This window comes from Suricata suricatta, chromosome 5 (assembly GCF_006229205.1).
Source record: "Suricata suricatta isolate VVHF042 chromosome 5, meerkat_22Aug2017_6uvM2_HiC, whole genome shotgun sequence".
NCBI classification, from domain to species: Eukaryota; Metazoa; Chordata; class Mammalia; order Carnivora; family Herpestidae; genus Suricata; species Suricata suricatta.
Window position 1 is genome coordinate 29,860,992 of NC_043704.1, and position 20,853 is coordinate 29,881,844.

At 33.4% G+C, this 20,853-nt stretch overlaps 1 protein-coding gene across 5 annotated transcripts in view; it reads left to right on the top strand.

The window, feature by feature from the left end:
- The first annotated feature begins 809 nt into the window (after positions 1–809).
- The window catches only part of LIPI (lipase I), a 62,194-nt gene continuing 42,150 nt past the window's right edge, over positions 810–20,853 (top strand). For all 5 annotated transcript variants that reach the window (XR_003908589.1, XR_003908590.1, XR_003908591.1 and 2 more), the window contains exons 1-3: positions 810–918; positions 17,197–17,582; positions 19,979–20,087. Coding sequence is in view for 2 of the 5 variants with exons in the window: in XM_029939139.1 (XP_029794999.1) it covers positions 810–918; positions 17,197–17,582; positions 19,979–20,087 (604 nt within the window). In the remaining 3 variants the exon portion in view is untranslated. The remainder of the gene's footprint in view (positions 919–17,196; positions 17,583–19,978; positions 20,088–20,853) is intronic.

Sequence of the window (20,853 nt, forward strand, 5' to 3'; positions counted from 1 at the left end):
TTCTTTGAAATATTTCCCCAGACCTTCCATTAGTTTCTGGTAATACTGTTCTTAAAGTATCTTTGGAAATTTACGGAAACTTGAGTTCATAAAAAACAAATTTAATTTTTGAACTGATTATGCATGTACTCAAAATGGTTCTGTTTTTCTGACGTACTAAAGTCTGTTACTGGAAGGAAACTAAGGGGAAGAATGAAGTCAATGTGTGAAGAAAAACCTATAATCATTTAAATAATGTTATATTGGAAACAAAAATATATTTTTAAATTTTCCTATTGTAGAACTCAAGAGACAGGCTAGCATTTTGAATTTTAAAATAGCCACTTAATTTGAATTGCAAAATGATATAAACATGAAAAGGTCATATTTTATATCTGACCGCTTGATGGATTTGGATTTTATTATTGATTTTATGGTATATGAAGACAACTTAGTTTGTAATCAAAATGAATATAAACCATAACATTCTCTGACTCTTTCTATTTCTAGCATTTTCTAACATTGCATTTGCTGTAGGCTTTCAATAAACATATTCTTCCTGACCACTTCTGTAATCCTGAGGTTAAGAGGAATAACAAAAGATATAATTAGCTTTTTCTTTCCCTTAAATTCAACTTGGGTGCTGTTTGTAACTTATTACAGAGTTTTGACTTAAAAATCCTCTCACAACTACAAGACAGATGAGAGGGCAGGAAAAAAAAAAACAAAAAACTACCTTACCTTTCAACAAACAGGGAGGAGCAAAAGATCAGGGATCTTTCACGATAAAATCTACCAGACTCTGACAATCTTACCAAAGAGAAACCTTAATGAATTTCAGAATTTCTTTTGCGTTGAATCTGAGAGCTGCTTTTACTTTGACTGGATTCCAAATGAAAGTATACATTTTTCTTTGTTTGATGTGCTGGGCAAGATCTGGTAAGAACTTAATAATTTTATTTATCTTACCAGATAGTGTGTAAAATAATCAGTATGGTAGTCGGATTCTAGGGTAAAGAATTCTATGACATCATGGTATGAAATAAAATAGAATGATTGTGGCTACTAATTATATCAAATGAGTAATTAGGAAGAAAGTTTTGCAAGTGTGTATGTGTGTGTGTGTGTGTGTTCTGTTTGGTAAATTTTATACTCTGTATTTTATTTAATTTCCAGATAATAACTAAAAAACCTTTTATAAGAAGATATAGAGAATACTTAAGAAACAGAAGAATTCAGTAATAGAAAAATTAATTCAGTATTTGAAAATTATGACTTGATGAACATTTCAATTTTAATGCTTAAATAATCTTATTTTTGAGGAAAAATTTTACACAGGTAAACTGTCAATTGCAAAGCAAACAAGTACACATATACTACAATTTTTTTTGTCATATTATGCTAATGTGTGACAAAAACCAAAATTAGTGTGTAGTAATAAAGTAGAACTTTATTCTCCTGGTTTACTGGTTTATGGTACTAAAGTTTACTAATGTTAGTTATATCATTTACTTCTTTCTGGTAATAAAGTAGAACTACTTTATGATAATAAGTTATGAATTTAAAGTCATGATGAAAAGATTTTTGTGCCTTGCAAAGGCAGATGATTTTGTTTTAAATTTTCTTAAAAAAATTCTTGAATGCATACTTGAATAACCTTAAAATATCACCTAGCAAGTCAAATTATTTCTTATTTCTTTTCAATTGGATATTGAGTTTATCATAAATTCTATAAATGTTTGAGTTTTATGTTCAAATGCAGAATCTAAATGTATTAATATACAGTTTATTATATTTTTCTCATTTAGATTTTTCTTGATAAGGATTTTATATTTGTGTAATGTATGATAGTGGCACCTTAATTTAGAGGTCAGAGAAATTTGAAGTCTCGGCCCCTAAACTTTGTATCATTTAGAGTTGGGATTATTTTAGTATCATAGTTTATATTTATACTCCAACCTCACGTGGCAGACTTTCTAAGATTGTTTTGATTAGCAGTTAGGAATTAACTAAATTTTCAATTTGGAACCCTAAGATATAATTATTAAGTATGTTTCTGTCTCTGTTGACTGAAATAGAACAACAGACCTTTTAGATATTAATGACAGTAAATAGAAAATAAGGTAATTAAAGAATTCATCTTTTCTCAGAATCATTTGTAACCCATGCAAAGTCTTCTGCTTTCTCTCATTTTCCTCGAAATCTTACATGCCTAGGGAATTTTGTTGAATTTTCAATAATTACTTCCATATAAGTATGTTTGATTAAAATCATACATTCTCCTCCTCCCTTTTCTGCTAGAGATTCTTATAGATGTCTCTTAGAGGGCATCTCCTCACCTCCTCATGCTCCTCAACGTGAAAGTCATATATCTGCCTTCAACAAAGGAAAATCATTCTGAAAAACTGAGATTAGTCAAATGCTTTAAAAAAACTTTTTAATGGAAAAAAATGGGAATGGAGAGAGAGCTGAACAAACTGTACAGATATGTATTGGTATGCATATATATTCAAATCATATACATATATACTCAAATAATATGCATATATATTCAAATTATATGGATATATATTCTTGTTACAGTTTTTTGTTCATGTAAGTGCTTAAATGGTAGTTGTAGTTGCTGCTATTATCATAGCAAGGGGCAGCAAATATTTCTGTAAAGGGCCGGACAGTTCACAAATTAATGAGTCTTCTAATAACATTTATTATAGACAGTAACATTTGGATTTATTATAATTTTCACATGTCACAAAATATTAATTTTTTTCAACCATTTAAAAATGTAAAAACTGGTGCACCTGGGTGGCTCAGTTGATTGAGCGCCCTGCTTCGGCTCAGGTCATGATCTCACAGTTCGTGGGTTTGAGCCCCGCATCGGGCTCTGTGCTGACAGCCAGCTCAGAGCCTGGAGCCTGCTTCAGATTCTGTGTCTCCCTTTCTCTCTGACCCTCCCTGCTCATGCTGTCTCTCTCTGTCTCTCAAAAATAAATAAGCAACATAAAAATTTTTTTTTAAATGTAAAAACCTGCCTTATCTTGCCAGCCAGATTTGGCAATAGTTTGCCAACTCTCTTCTTCCAGTAACGTGGAAGAGATATTATAGATTAATTAGGGATGCCAAGGTGCTCAGTCAGGTAAGCACCTGACTCTTGATTTCGGCTCAGGTCAGCATGATCTCGTGGTTCGTAAATTCTAGCCCTGCATCAGGTTCCATGCTGTGAGCACACAGCCTGCTTGCTGTTCTCTCTCTCTCTCTGTCTCTCTCTGTCTCTCTCTGTCTCTCTCTCTCTCTCTCTCTCTGCTCCTCCCCTGCATATTCTTTCTCTCACAATAAATAAGACACTTAAAAAAAGTTAATTAAATCTTCTCTCTCATTTTACAGTTGAGGAAAGTGAAATTCGGCAAAGTGGAGTCATTTTTCTAAGATGATAGCACTTATAATGTGTAATATAAAACACCTGGGAATCTTGTTTAAACAAGATTCTCATCCTATAGGCAGGAAGTGAAGCCCAAGATTCTGCAGTTCTCATAAACTCCAAGATGATGCCTGGGTATATGGGACTGCGCTTTGAGTAGTGAGAGTGTAGAAACTTGTAGAACCTTATTTAGTGGGCTGTTTCTAGGGCAGTGGTCTTTCCAAAACCCATGGCATTCTGAGCTCACGGACTCAATAAGTTCATCACTATTTAATTGAATAAAAATTAGATATTAGTATAAAAATCTTGTATAATTTATATAAATATGTTTGATTTTCTAAATGTGCTTTGATTGCTTCAGAGCCAGAAACTTAAAGATACTTTTACCTTTGATTTTGCTTTCTGCCCCTAGCCTTCAGAGATACTCTAGTTCTACCTACAGTTTTGTGTCTTAACTGGCTCTATGGCCATAAAACCACTGTTTTTGTAGCTATAAAGTCAGCCTACTATTTTCTACCTGATATTTTGCTGGCCCCAAAACGTCTTCATTCTTTTTCTTACAGATGAACACAATTGAGCTAGTGAACTTCTGTTTTTCAACTGTTTACATAATAACTCGTTAATATGGTTATGCTTTTCAGGTTTCACTTATAAATGTTCTGTTGCTTCTAATTGTGTGAACTTTATTCATATATAAAATGAGGGAAAGGAGAGCAAATACAAAAGCAGCACAGTGTCCAACAGGGAGTGAGTGCTAAGTAACCATTAGCCATTATTACTATCATTGATGATATTGTTATAGGTGTTAACAAATAGGTTTTGTTTTCAGAAATGGGGAAAAGAGAAATGAGGTTTTCATGGAGGCTTCTTAGGGTGAGTGTGGGCTTTCAGAAGATTATCAAAGGAGGTAGCATTAGACCTTTCCAGAATGTATTGGGGTTGTTAGCTTTCTGTGGCTCGGTTTTGAGTCTCCTCTGTTACTGGCTTGGTCAACACTGAAAGTTGCAAGGCAGACTAACCGGTCTTAGCGGCTTACTGAGTATGAAAGTGGGTCTGAAACCAAAGAATGTTAGAATAATACAAGTCATAGAGACCGTTTGTTTCAACTCCTGCCATTTAAAGAGATCAAGGCTGCAAGATGAAAAAATTTACTTAGAGTCACAAGAGATATTTGAGAAAACTAGAGGCACTTAGGTCTCAGCCGTCCATGTCCAGGGCACTGTCCATGTTTCTGGACTCTGTCCATTTTGATCTCCTTGTGTTTATTGCGGCCATTTTCACTGTAATGGAAATATATTTCAGAGATACAACTGATTATCCTAACTTCACCATATGTCTTTGATATTTTTAACAATTTTACTGCTTCCAGAAGTGAAGTCTCAGAAGATTTTCAAAATTCTTTCTCAGTGTACCTCTGTTGAGATTACTAGAGTTATCATCTCCCTACATATTTGGCAATGGAATCTGATACTCTGCCCCTTCTATGAATTTCTCATCACAATAGAGTTACTTGGTGTAGTCCCTAAACCCTCAATTTGTTAATTTTTCAAACAAGATTTAAAAACTTAATACTTGCCTTTCCATTCTAGATATCTTCATTTTTTTGCTGTTAACCTACTTTTTGCTATTATCATTATAAATTAATTGAAGTCTATTTGAACCATTTTTCATTATTATAAAATTACTGAATATTTTGAGATATAGAACATTTAGACAATGTTAAAGTACAAAAAATAGAAAACACATAAACATACAGAAAAAACTAATATTGCCATTATTACAAAGAACAACTAAGTTATTGTTTTATTTCCTATCATTTCAATTACAATAAAGATGTATGTTTGCACAAATGTGTATGTTTTTAGTGTGATATATATATTATAGATAAAATTAGAACAGTATATTAACACACATATATATGGATTATATGAACTTTTTAATTGCTGCATGCAGCCCCCATCATATGGATACACCATTAATTTATTTTTCTAGTCTCTCATTACTGTGAATTTAGTTGATTCTCAAATATTCACTGTTAATCCTGTGATATACATTGATGTTATTAATTAATGGGTATAATAAAAATGGGAAAAGGGAATATTATTGTAATTAATCTTTACTTGAATTTTAAAAAGATTGAGTATATTTAGATACGTTTATGAGCTTTTTTTATTTTATAAAATATTTGTTTATATCATTCACTTGATATTCAGTTGGGTATTATTTTTTTCATTTATATTTCTTTATATGTAAGTATATCAATTCCTTTCCTACCTTATACTGAAAATAATTCCCTAGATTACATATTTTGTCTTTTGGCTGGTGTATAGTGTTTATGTATGGGAGTTTTAAATTTATGTGCTATGAAACTTAACAGTCTCCTACTTTATGGTTTCTTTTGTTTTTATGCTAAAAAGTCATTCCTCAAACTGAGGTCATGTACATATTAACTATATTCTTCCAGTTCATATAATTTAATTTTTACATGGCATTTTTAAACAGAAAATCAATTATTCTAGTCATTGTTTATTTAAAAATCCATTATCTTTTACTATGAATTGCCATAATTATCATGGGTAATATGGTTTGTTTCTGGGTGTTCCCATTCAGTTTCATTAATCTGTATATCATTCCTTGATGCAGTTTCAGGGCCTCTTTTTAATTGGTTTATAATATAAACATAATTTTAATCATGCCCCTTTATTATCTTTAAAATACCATTCATTTTCCTTGAGCATTTATCCCCTCCCTGGAAACATCTCATTGAGACCTTAATTTAGAATGCACATTACACATATAAATTTAATAGGAGTATAATTGATTTTGTGATAATAGCTCTTCTATTGGATCATGGCATATCTCAGTTCGTATTCAAATCTTTTATGTTCCTCTGTTAAATTTTTAAGCTTTGTTTTACTTTTAGGGACACTGTATATTTCTCTTTTCCTTCTGGTCTTCTTTCCTTTCCTCTTTTTCCTCCTTCTTTTCTTCACCCTTGCTCTCTCTTCTCCTTTCAAAGGACTAGTTAACTTGGAAATAATAGAAACCTGGTTCAAACTAGCTAAGGAAAGAAGGAACTTCCCCTTAGATTAATTTTTTGAGTTCCTATTTTCGTAATTTTGGACAGAATATCATATCACATAAGTAAGTTACGATGTCCGCACCCAATGATTATATCATATTTCTTTTTTTATGTTATTGCTAAGTTAGCAGAATGTATGATAGCAGATGTTTTTATGCTTTTTAAATTTTAATGGAAATAATGTAGCTAGTGTTTCATCTAATATTATAATCACTATTGGCATGAAATGGGTAATATTTTATCATTTAATAAAATACATGTTTACTTTTCATTTATATAAATATAAACTTGTTCTAGTTTTGTTCTGTGGACTCTGCTGTGGACTTGTGAGTGTAATATTTGGGAATTTTGCTTTTAAATTGTTGCATGAGTTGTAGTAATTTATACCTCATGTATCTATCTATCTGTGTGTATATTTGTCCCGTTTTTGTTATGCTTAATATTAGAGGTATTCTAGCTTTTAAAAATGATAAATGTACCCATTTAAGACTATACTTTGATGAGTTTTAAAAAATATCTGTGCCACATTCTACATGGCATGTGACAGCCTTATAGATCAAAAAATAAAATATTTATTGCATTACCAAAAGTTAGTGCTTTGCAATTTATCCCCTTTCCATCTCTGGTTCTAAACAAGTCTGATCTGCTTTCTGATGCTCTAGATTTAGTATCCCTTTTCTAGAATTTCATGTAAATGGAATTAAACAAGATTTCCTGGAATCTTTTGTTCATAATAATGTTTTTGAGACTTATCAAAGTTGTATAGGCAGTTTATTCCTTTTTACTGCTGGGTAGTATTACATGGTATAGATATACCAAAATTTGTATAGATATACCAAAATTTGTAAATCTATACTCCTTTTGATTGACATGCAGGTTTTTTCCAATTTGGGGTCCTTATGAAAAAATAGCTATGGACTTGCACATGTTATGGACAATTGCTTTCATTTCTCAGGGGTAAACAATTGAAAGTGATATTTTAGGGTCGTAAAAGTATGTACTTAACATTTTAAGAAACTACTGAACGGTTTTCGAAAATATTATATCATTTTTTACTTCCCTCAGCAATGAAGGGTGCCTCAAGTAGTCCTACATCCTCACTTATACTTCGTTTTGTCAGTTTTTTTTTTTTTTACGTTTATTTTTGAGAGAGAGAGAAACTATGCACCAGTGGGAAAGGGACAGAGAGAGAGAGGGAAGATAGAAAATTCTGATGCAGGGCTCGATCTCACCTACCATGAGATCATGACCAGAGTTGACATCCAGAGTTGGATGAACCACCTGGGTGGCCCCTCAGTCTTTTTAATTTTATCCTTCTAGTGTGTATGTAGTGATAGTATTTTAATTCAACTTATATTTTTTTGGTGACTAGTGATGTTGATCATTTCTTGAGCTTACTGGTCATTATACCATCTTTTGTTAAGTGTCTTCCATTCTTTTGACAATTCAGGAAAGTTGAGTTGTTGCGTTTTACGTATATGTGTATATAAACACTCAGATTCCCTCTACTCCACATATTCTGGATAGAAGTGGTTTTCTGTTGTACATATTGCAAACCTACATATTCATATTCTTAATACTGAATTTCCTTTTAGGAGCAGATATGTTTCATTATGACTGTCCAATTTATCACCTTTTTCTTTTATGTTTCACACTCACTCTAATCTTGTCTGAGAAATATTTGCTTACTTCAAGATCATTTATATTTTCTATTAATATCACAGACACATAGCCTGCTGCCTGCCAAAGAATTAAGCCAAATCAAAGCAGAGTTTAAGAGAATGCAAAGAGGAAAGATGGGTCTCTTTTACTCTAGAGCTAGCTTATGTCCCTTAAAACCAAATGTGACCTTTCTAGGGTCTCTGTTGAATGTCCATGATCTTTAAGGTCTTTCTACTCTGGCTAGCCAGAACTCCGTCATCTCCCAGAGCATTGTGACCTCTGGAACTGTTCAGTTTACAGCTCTTTGTGGAATTTCTCCCTGTGCATGCATAGGTCTGCATACAGCAACCTATTTGTGGCGACCTCTCTGCAGATTCCAAGGCTCTGCCTCTGTAGAACCACTTCCTTTGCAGCACGCTGATATAAACTCTAGTTGTCTTACCCTCCCCAAACCCTGATCCTTCTCCTCAACCTGATAGCATCATCATGCTGTCCTTGGGTCCAGCCTTCCTGCACTGCAGGAGACTATCTCCAGGCAGAAAGCTGTTAGATTATAATGTTCACATAATTTGTTCCCTTTCTTTTAGAGATCACAGTTATGTGCTTTTTGTTGTCCAGTGTCTGAAGTTTCATATACACATTTTATCCAGTGTTCTAGTTGTTTATAGAAGTAAAAGAAGTTGGGAATCTGATATATTTCATGACAGGAATTGGATCCCATAAGGTTTTGTTTTAATTGTGATAAAACACATACAAAATCCCCATTTTAATATTTTTTAAGTGTACAGTTCAGTGGCATTAAGTACACTCACACTTTGTACAACCATTGCCACTAACCAAGTCCAGAACATTTTCATCTTTCCAAACTGAAACTCTGTACCTATTTTTTTAAGTTTATTTTTTTAATGTTTATCTGAGAGAGATAGAGAGACAGAGAGACAGAGAGACAGAGAGACAGAGCGAGCAGGGGAGGGGCAGAGAGAGAGGAAGACACAGAATCTGAATCCGAAGCAGGCTCCAGGCTCTGTGTTGACAGCAGGGCCGAACTCACTAACCTGTGCCGAAATTGCATGCTCAACCAACTTTGCCACCCAGGTGCCCCTGAAACTCTATACCTATTAAAAAAATAGTTTCCTGTTTTCCTCTCCTTCCTAGCCCCTGGCAACCACTATTCTATTTTATATCTCTCTATATTTGACTACTTTAGGTACTCATGTAAGTGGAATCATACAGTATTTATATTTGTGTGACTGGCTTATTTCACTTAGTATAATGTCTTCAGAGTTCTTATGTGTTGTAGCATATGTCAGAATTTGCTTTCTTTTTTAGGGCTGAGTAATATTTTATTCTATGTATACACCAGATTTGTTTATACCTTCATGTATTGATGGATGCTTGGATTGCTTCCACCTTTTGGTTGTTATATATAATGCCTCTATGAACATGGTGTATAAATATCTCTTAGAGTCTCTGCTTTCAGTTCTTTTTAGCTGTATACCCAGAAGTGGAATTTCTAGATTATATGGTTATTTTAGTTTTAATTTTTAAAAATGGTATGGTATGGTATGGAAACCATACCATTTTCTATCCCCATCAAGAATGGGCAGTATTCCAATTTTTCCACATTCTTGCCAACAATTGCTATTTTGTGTTTCTTGGTTGTAGCCATACTTCAGATTCTGATGGAATTGAAGTGGTATCTCATTATGGTTTTGATTTGTACTTCTCTAATGTTTAGTGAGATTGAGCATCTTTTCATGTGCTTATTAGCCATTTGTATATCTAATCTGTATGCCCATTCAAATATTTCGCCAATTTTTTAATTTTTGTTGTTGTTGTTGTCAATGAATTATGGGAGTTCTTTATGCATTCTGAATATAAATACCTTATCAGATACATGATTGTCAAACATTTTCTCCCATTCCCTGGATTGACTTTTCACTATGCACAAAAGTTTTTAATTTTGATGAAGTATAATTTGTCCTTTTTTCTTTTATTATCTGTGCTGTTTTTGGTAATACTCAAAAAGTCATTTTGAGATCCAAAGTCATGAAGTTTTCTCTTATGTTTTGTTCTCAGAGTTTTATAGTTTTAGTTCTATCATGTCTTTATCTCTTGTAAGAATTTTTAACTTAGAGTCTATTTTCTCTGGTAGAAGTATAGATATCCCAATCTCTGTTCTTTCCATACCTCCAACTTTATTGAGGAATAATTGACAGATATAACTGTGTATATTTAAATTGTACAATGTAATGACTTGTTACCCATGTACATTGTGGAATGATTACCAAGAGCAAGATAATTAATACATCCATCACCTCTCATGATTAATGCTTTTTCTGTGCATGATGGGAATGCTTAAGATTTATTCTCAGCAACTTTGAAGTGTGAAATATTCTATTACTACATTATCATATTATTATCTTAGTCACTTGCTGCCCATTAGGTCCTCAGGATTTATTCAACTTATAACTGGAAGTTACTGTACCTCCCAATTTACCATTCCCAATGCTATGGTAACTACCGTTCCATTATCTACTAATATGAAATTGTTTTTTTGTTTTTTGTTTTTGTTTTTAGATTCCATTTATAGGTGATACTACATAGCATTTGTTTTTCTTGTCTGGCTGATTTTTGGCATAATACCCTCTAGTTTTATCCACTGTTGGAATTGGCAGAATTTACTTTTTTATGGCTGAATAAATTCTATTATGCATATATACCACATTTTAAAAATCTGTTCATTCACTGAAGTACATTTAGGTTGTTTCCATATCTTGACTATTATGAATAATGCTGTAGTGAACATGAGTATGGAGATACCTCTTCATATTCCTGCTCTATTTTGGTTACTTTTTCCATCCTAACACTTTCAACCTATGAATGTCTTTAGGTATAAAGTGAGTCTCTTGTCAATAGAATATAGTTGGATGTTGTTTTTTTTTTTTAATCCACTCTGTCAATCTATTTCTTTTTATTAGGGCATTTAATCCATTTACATTTAAAGTTGTTACTGATAGGAAGCACTTTTGCCATTTTGTTATTTGTTTTTTATATGTCTTAGAGCTTATTTTTATCTTTCATAGTCTTTTGTCTAATAAGTCTTAAAGCTTATTTTCCTCCATTACTCTCTTTGTATTTTGTTGATTTTATTTTTAGTGACACATTATGATTCTTTAGTGACACATTATGATATCCTTTTGTATATGTTCTATAGATTATTTTCTCTTTGGTTATCATAGGGATTACATATAACATTTTAAAGTTATGACAATCTTTTTTAAGTTGATACTAACTTAACTTTAAAAAATATGAAGACTTAAATAAAAACTTAACTTTTATATAAATAACTACTCTTTTATAGCTCTGCTTTCCTCATTTTCAGTTACTGATGACACAAATTTTACATTTATATGACATACCATTAACATAGATTTATTTTTTAAATTTTTTTATGGTTTTTATTTATTTTTGATAGACAGAAACAGTGCGAGCAGGGGAGGGTCAGAGAGAGAGGGAGATACAGAATCTGAAGTAGGCTCCAGGCTCTGAGCTAGCTGGCATCACAGAGCCCGAGGCAGGGCTCGAACCCACGAACTGCGAGATCATGGCCTGAGCTGAGGCCGGACGCTTAACCCACTGAGCCACCCAGGCGCCCCCATTAACATAGATTTATAATTGTACTTATGCATTTGCCTCTTATAGTCTATAGAAAATAAAAAAGAGTAGAGTTATAAATCAAAATTATAAAAATACTGTTTTTTATATTTGTTCATACATTTGCCGTTTCCAGAGCTCTTTATGTTTCATATGACTTTAAGTTATGGTTTAATGTCCTTTCATTTCAACTTGAAGGCTACCATTGTCATTTCATGTAGAGCCAAGTCTATGGTAATGAACTCCCTCAGCTTTTGTTTATCTAGGGATGTCTTAATTTAGCTCTCATTTTTTTGAATGGCAGTTTTGCTGGATATACAATTCTAGGTTAAAAGTTTTTCTCTTTCATCACTTTAAATATATATCACCTCAGTGCCTTCTGGCCTACAAAGTTTCTGCTGAGAAATCTGACAATTTTATTGGGAATTCTGAAAAATTTTTAATATCTAGTGCCTTATTTTTCTATTCCTGACATCTACCAGTATTGAGTCAGTTCAGTGTTTTTAAGAGTTTTACTATATATTAGTGTAACTTTTTTTTTTATCATTTGAAAACTTTTGTTTTTATTTTCTGTACCTGGTATTAATATTACCAATGAAATCAATTCATGGTGATGGCCAAAGTGGCAGAGGCCAACCCCCCAGTGTGTAAGCCCACTTCAAGCTTCTGCTTATATTATATCTACCAAGATATTATTTTCCACGGCAAGGAAAGGGAGATGAATTAGAACCACACTTATAATCAAGTATACCAAACAGCTTTCCTTTTATTTTGTGTAGAATATACTTGCCCATTTATTTCAAGTTTCCAGTGTATTTCTTTTAAATAACTTAAAGTATCATTTTCTCATGAAACCTTAGATTCTTTACTTTTAAATAGGCAACTTTTATGTACAGTATATATCATATATTTTTTCTCTAACAGTTATATCATTTTGTTTCATGGATTTAACTTTCTATATTTCATTTTTTCAGGTTTTCAGTATCTTTTAAAGCCACATTTATCTATATATTAAAATTAAAAATAACTGATCTTTTGAATCCCCCAGTTAAGGAATTTTTGTGCCACATATACTTCCTCTATACTTCTTTTAACTTATATTCCCATCTTATTAGTATATTGACTTGTATTAGTATTCAAATATTCTTATCAAACATTTGAATAAGAATGCCTTTTGTTATTGCATTTTTTTTACCCAGGGTTTTTTAAAAATATTTACACATATTGATGTCTAACCTATTTCTATGCTCACTTTCAATCTTTTCATACTATGAGTTTCTGTGAATCTTGTCATCATTAAATCTAGCACTTATTTAACAATGATGATGTCAGGAACTGTGTTTGTTTACGTAAAGGAGTATAAAAAATTCTTAGGCCACAAATTTTTCCATTTATAACCTTCATTCATTACGATTTATCTTTTTAATGTATTCCTTTAGAAGGCAAATCTGAAGTCATTATGACTTTATTCCTCTATTTGTAACATGGATTTTCTGCCTTGATGTTTTTAGGAAATTTTTTTCTTTCATCAAAACCCAAATCAGTTTCTTTTTTTGTCTTTTATTTATTTTTGAGAGACAGAGAGAGACAGTGTGAGTAGGGGAGGGTCAGAGAGAGAGGGAGACAAAGAATCTGAAGCAGGCTCCAGGCTCTGAGCTAGTTGTCAGCACAGAGCCCGATGCTGGGCTCAAACTCACAAACTGTGAGATCATGACCTGGGCCAAAGTCGGACGCTTAACTGACTGAGCCACCCAGGCACCCCTTAAATCAGTTACTAAGAAGTCTCTTGGTGAGTCTAATTAACCTATTTTTTCCAGATTGTGTTGAGTTTGCACACACTAGTGTGCAATTATTTCTGTAGTTCCTGTAACCGCTACCCTCACCCTCTCCAATTCCTTCCCATTCCAGGAAAACAGTGATGATTTTTAACTTGAATCATGATTTCCTGTCCCACATCTTTCATAACTGAAATCTTTCCTCCTTCATTTCTTACTATCAGGTGAGTGTTCCATGTTTTTGCATCTATAATGTGAATTTTTATCCTGGACTTGCATTTTTCTTTCCTTGAATTGCAGTAGCTCATTATTCCATTTTTAATTTTATCCTATTTTTTTTTACCTCAATAAATTTTTACTTAATGGCCTCCTGTTTTTGAGACATGATTTTTCTTGTACTGTAATGAGAGTGCTATAGAATTTTCTGCATTTACTTCTACATTTGGCAATAGATAATAGATTTCTGTGTTGATCGTTTCAGGTATTTTTGTCCCTTACTTTATCACAGGGTCCACCTGTTTATTCCTCATTACTCATTCTAGGGCCAGATAAAATCTACACTGGCTTGGAGTGGACCAGCAGTGTGGATATGTTGATTGCATTTGGGCCTCTCAGAGTTTCGGCTGATGGAAACATTTCACATGGTGGAAAGATGGATGTTCACAATTCCCTATGCAATTTGTATAGTGTAGTAAGCAGTGATATTGCACTGTGGTTTGATTTATTTCTCCTTTCTGTTTGCTCATTCTCTAGGACTTAGAACAAATGAAGTTTGTTTCACAGTGTTTCACTTGTCTAAGTATCTCTTAGCTGTTAACTTGGGAATTAATTGTGGTTCTTGCTCCCTCACTGCCTTCCTCCTTCATCTTCTGACTAAATGTGACAATATCACATATATATACTCTCTGAACTACAGATGGATTGTAATTAGTGCATATTACTATGGATTTATCAAATATATATTATGTGTCTATAGTTTCAAATATATATGTAACATGTTTATTAAAAATATATCTATGTAGCCTACTTAATCTCATCATTGTTTCTGGCATTTAAATCACTTCTATTTCTCCAGTACTAAAATAATATGTTAGTTTATTTTTATATGTTTAAATAACTATTTTCATGGGATAAAGTTTTAGAAATAGAATTATTGACATGAAGTATATTAATGATTTTGTGAATTTTTGATATATATTGACAGACTACTTTCCCAAATCTTTTAATAAGTAAAACATCCAGAAACAGTACAATCATATTCTCTCATAAGAAAAAATTGGGGGCACCTGGGTGGCTCAGTCAGTTGTATCGGACTTTGGTTTAGGCTCAGGTCATAATCCCAGGGTCCTAATATCGAGCCCCCCGTCGGTCTCCATGCTGAGTGTGAAGCCAGCCTAAGATTCTCTGTCTGTCTCTCTCTCTCTCTCTCTCTCTCTCCCTCTGATCCTTTATCCCACTCACGTGCTCTCTGTCTTTTTAAAAATAAAAAAATGGGATTACATGCTTACTTTGAAAGAAATGACAATTCTGAGAACTTAAGGAAAAGAAAATTAAAAAGCAGCCATTGTTTCACTGCCTAGCTATGACTCTTGCTATTTCATTTTCTGCCCTGCTTCCTTCTAGGATAGATGGATGGATAGATAGGTAGGTAGGTAGGTACATAAGGTAAATAGATAAGCAGACATATAGGATGCATGCATTGAGAAAAATACTATATGACGAGAGCATTCCTGGATGGCTCAGTTGGTTAAGTGTCTGACTCTTGATTTCAGCTCAGATCATGATCTCATGATTCATGTGTTCGAGCCCCACATCGGGCTCTGCGCTGACACTATGGGCCCTGCTTGAGATTCTCTTTGTCTCATTTTCTTTCTCTGTCTCTGCTCCACTCATACTCTTGTCCTCTCAAAATGAATAAATAAACTTAAAAAGAAAAGAATAAACCATGGTATTTAAGTTGTTTTAAGTTGGTTTTGTGCAATTATGCATAACTCAGTTATTAATGTCTTTGTACTTAATACAAATTTTTTATTTCATTAATATAAATCCTATAAAGTGAGGAAGAATACATACTTTTAAGATTATGTGTGTGTACCACATAATTTCAAAAGGATGCTGTACCAATTTATACTCTTAGCATTCATTTATATAATTATTTGTCACATTTATCTTCACAAGTATTAATTATTAATATGATGTTTTTCTTTTTTTTAATTTTAGAGGAAGAAACTGACACCTATTGTTTTGTTTTCTATTTATTTGATATCGCTAATTAGATAAAGGGTAATATTCTTGTAACATATGTAGTATTACTTATTAATTACACATGTTAGTATTCTTCTGCAGAATTTCTTTGAAGGCTCAAAATCAATTTATGTACTTTTACTGGTGTGCATAATACTTTCTTTACTAGCAACGTTAATAATTTTAGTCACACCATTGCTGTTTTGTACAGATAAAATAATTTTTAATTCTTAACCAATCATATTTATTTTTATATTTTATTTTAAAATTTTGTTACTTCTTTTCAAAGAGTCTTTATATAATCAACAAATTAATCATCGTAGTTTGTCGGAGTCCAGCTCCAGCAGGTCCCGGGTTCCCTGAAGGATGGACGGTGTCAGTATGAGAGAGAGAGTGAGAGAGCCTCAAGTTTCTTTCTGATCACCAGGCAGGAATCACTGCTCTGTCTGAGTCTCTAGCTTTATTTATGGTGAAAGATACAGGAACAGAAAGAGCAGTAAATAATTTTTCATAGATAAGTTTTACAATTTTCCAGGACATGGGTTCTGCAGAAGTTACAATTCTAGTATTAATGATTGTCATAAAAAACTTAGCTACAGGCACTGATGCTACTATATTTATCTTCACAAGTACTATATATGAAGGGCAGGTATTTTTTTTTTTAACAAAACCTCAGGTATAGCCCTGAGGAAGAGACCTTTAACCAAGAGGCAAACAGCATTGTTTAGTGAAGGTCAGTTTTTCATGAGTAAGTGTCATTAGTCTGTTTATAACTCTAAGAGAAAGTTTCCCTGAAAAACTGAATTCTCAGGAGACATAATGCCTCCTCTCACAGTCCCAAAGACGATTGATACATTTTATTGCAGTAGTGACTTTTGCAATGGCGTCCAGGCCCAGAAAGTAGTCAGTTATCAGTTATTTGCTCAGTTAGGAGGAAAATTATATGTTGCTTGTTTTTGTCCCATTAGAGTGTATCTAGTTTACTCATCTTTTCCTTGACTAGGTGCAATCATGCCTTAGGGACAGGGCAGGGGGACAGGCTGCTCCTGACACTAATCAGCAAAGCACCTGACACTAATCAGCAAAGCACTCCAAGGTTTGGTGCCCAAGTAAAAATGAAAGTTACAAGAGGGTAGATTTTGGTAGCTGTCTGGGGACAAGAGACTGTTCGAACTTGCCGTACCCTTACCAGGAATTTTCATTCAACTGGTGAGTTCAGATAGCTCCCAACAGTAGTTGCCCAAAATATTATGTTGAAAATACTAGTGAAATAAAATCCTTCCCACCCTCCAAATTTAAATCTGTTCTTTGTAACAACAATAAGAATTGTATCAAATACTATCCTGGTACTCAGCTTAACTGAAAAAATTTTTTTTCAGAGAATGAAAGACCATGCCTTGAATTCTCTCATCTAAACATATTGGATTCCATCAAAGACTTGTTTATTCCCAAAACAAACGTTGTTTTGATGCTGTATACAAGGAACAGCCGTTCCTGTGCTGAGCCACTCTTTGAGCAGGATAACTCACTTAATGTTAATTTCAATACAAGCAAGAAGACAGTCTGGCTTATTCATGGATACAGACCAACGGGCTCCACTCCTGTATGGCTTCAGAATCTTCTAAAGGTGTTGTTGACTCATGAGGATCTGAATGTAATTGTAGTAGACTGGAACCGGGGTGCTACAACTTTTATCTACAACAGAGCAGTTAAAAACACCAGAAAAGTTGCTGCATGTTTGGGTACATACATTCAGACTCTTTTGGTAAGAATCTTATATATTATGTATGTTATACAGTTTACAGTGTTTTATGTAATACCTCAGAGTGGTAGTAAGATAAATACTTTTTTCCTATAAGCAGTAATAATTATTGGTTATATATGCTATCATTTATAGCCATCTTTTCTTTGTGTAAGTAGATAAATGCCATACCTAGATATGAGCTGTCTTATTTTTAAAAAATCTTAAAGACTTAGTTATTATATTTTTATCTCAAAATCTTTTATGATATTTAGGGGCACCTGGGTGGCTCTGTCAGTTAAGCATCTGACTCTTAGTTTCAGCTCAGGTCATGATCTCACTGTTTGTGACTTTGAGCCCCACGTTGGTCTCTGCACTGACAACGCAGAGCTTGCTTAACATTCTCTCTCTCTTTCCCTCTCTCTATGCCCATCATCTCCTCACATGCACACACACCTGCATGTGTGCTGTCTCTCTCTCAAAAGAAATAAATAAACTTTAAAAAATCTTTAAGATTTTTATTTTTTGTAGATCTACCTCTACTGATTGGAGGTTAAGGTAGTGATTCTGTGTGCACCAAGGATATAAACTATATAATCATTAGTTCTATTCTAAGGTATGGCTAATATGTTTAGAGTTAGTCAAGTGTGAATTGGTAAAAGTGAGGGGAAAACATCTTAAAAAGTTGCAAACTTCTGCCAATCTTTGAGACTAGTCTTGGTACCATTCAGATTTGCCCAGCTGTAAGGTTCAGGGTTGGGATGAGTCTAACAAATTCAGGCCAGTTTGGGGTCATTAGCAATTTGAATGATCTGCATTTACTATGTAAACCCATAGGGAGATCAGTGTCTATTCTAGAGAGAGATGTGGTGGTGATGAGCACTTGAGAGAAAGAAGTGTAATTTCTGGGGCACTCTTCGGCTTGAAATCTGCTTTCACTTGTGTTGTGCTGAATTTCCAAGACTCTTAAAACTAAGCAAGCATAACAGATCCAAGAAGCAGTTCCATATAACGGTTGGGAGTCATACTGGAGGAGTTCAAAGATCAAACCTATCTTTTATCCTTCGAGTGACTTTGACCAGTTGTTTAATCTCTCTGCCTCATTTATTTATCTATACATTTGGGTAATCAAATTTTATAACAATATTTTATATAAGTATGAAACGAAATTAATTGTTAACCAGTGCCTGGCATAAAATAATCTGCGTAAAAATCAGGATCAGTATAACTTATATATCCCCAAATTTGACAAAACCAAACCATTTCTCTATAGAGAGACAGAGCAGGTGATTGATTCACCTGTTCTTATAGCCTATAAATTGCATAAATGATTTTTGCTTACAGCAGTGGTCTTTTCTCTAATAAACATGTACTTCAAAGTGTTGGAAATATGATTGTTAAATATAGAAACTTAGGAGAAGGCTTTATATTAAGGGAAAAGTGAAAAAATCAATAACACTAAAGTTGAGAGCAATACCCACCCCCTCAGGTTTCTGGGCATTGCTCTGAGAAATTTGAAGAAAATTAATACCCTGTGACTGGAAAGCCTGGGCCTAGTTTCTCATTGGCAGTGAACGTTCCACATCTTTCCACCATAAAATGTGTCAGTCTGCCGACTGGACCGTAACCTGCTTTCTGAGAGTATGGTGGAAGAAATTCTGTCTCCTTTAAGTTCTTTAGTGGTCCTCCAGGGCAGAGCCTCCAAGAGGCGCTCAAAACGAGGGCTTGGAAGGAAGATGAGATTTCATCACTCTTTAGCTTGTGATTTGGGAAATCACTTAAAATTCATGAGTCTCATTTTATCATCTCTGAACTGAGAATGATAATTCACACTATTTCAGTTTTCTTAGAGATTTTGACACAATCTGGTCAGATAAAACAAGGAGGCAGATTAGTATATATTTTGGAGTTAAATAGGCCTGGACTGAAGTACATCTTTTTCCCTTACAGTAATAAGTATATTTGGCTTTGGGCAACTGATTGTCAAACCATTCATTCAAGATTTAATAGGTGCCCAGAATAATTTTGGGCAATAGGATAAAAATAAATAACTCATAGGATTAATGTGAATATTAAATATAAGATTTACAAAGCACTTATTGAAGTTAAGTACCTGATAATGTCTATTACTATTACTACAAAATTCTTTATTAATTAAAGTATTATTTTGCATATACTATTTTGGATTATAGATGACAAAAGTTTTTAAAAGCTTAATGTTATTACTAAAAATGAGAGGAAAAATCAGATATGGAAAAGTTGAACAAAGATATAGTTGTTTTGAAATTATAAAACCCCATTCTCTATATCCCAGAAATGTATTAAACCAGAAAAAAATAATGAATACTAGAATATTGATGCACAAGGCATAATTTGTGATTTCTGAAATGAAAATCATAACACTGCATTTTCAATTGCAGAGCCATGGAGCGTCTCTTGATACTTTTCATTTTATAGGTATGAGCTTAGGGGCTCATCTTAGTGGATTTGTTGGAAAAATATTTCAAGGCCAAGTTGGAAGAATAACAGGTAAAATATTTTTGATAAAATTAATGTTTTTAACATAAGTTTAACCATCATAAATTATTTAGAAGTTAATAGGCATAGTAGTTAAGCAGTAGAAATGATGCACATTTTTTTTCCTGAATGATATTCAATGCTAGTCTTTGTTTCAGTTAGACTCTAAAGTCTCGTTTCTTGTTTAGTTTTTAACACCACGGAAGTGCTCATATAGAAGTGGGAGGAAGATCAATTTCTACAGCTCCGTGTGAATTTTAAGAACATATTACTGTAATAATCCAGAGGAAAGCTTGACCCATTAAACATAAAACTTTTTTCATGTATTAACTAAATATATAACCATAGATTTAATTTTCATTAAACTTTAACATATCTCCGTTCTTTTAAAAATTTTACTCAAACATCAGAAGAGAGAATCAGGAATTTATAACCAAGCTTGAGGGAGTCTAGATCCTGATTCTGCTCATATTTTCCTTAACAGAGTCCCTGTGTCCAGAAAGTTTAGTAACCAAATAATGCTGACATGGATTTTCATGCTTCCTTTTGGGAATGGTGGTGATTTTAGAATCAGAAAGTTATATCCTTCCCCAACCAACTTAGCTTTAAATAACAAGTTTATTTATTATTTGAGAGAGAGAGGGAAGGGAGAGAGAGTAAGAGAGAGCGAGAGAGCGCATGAGCAGAAGGGCAGAAAGAAAGGGAGACTGAGAATCCCAAAGCAGGTTACACACTGTCAGCGCAGAACCCAAACCATGACCTGAGCTGAAATCAAGTC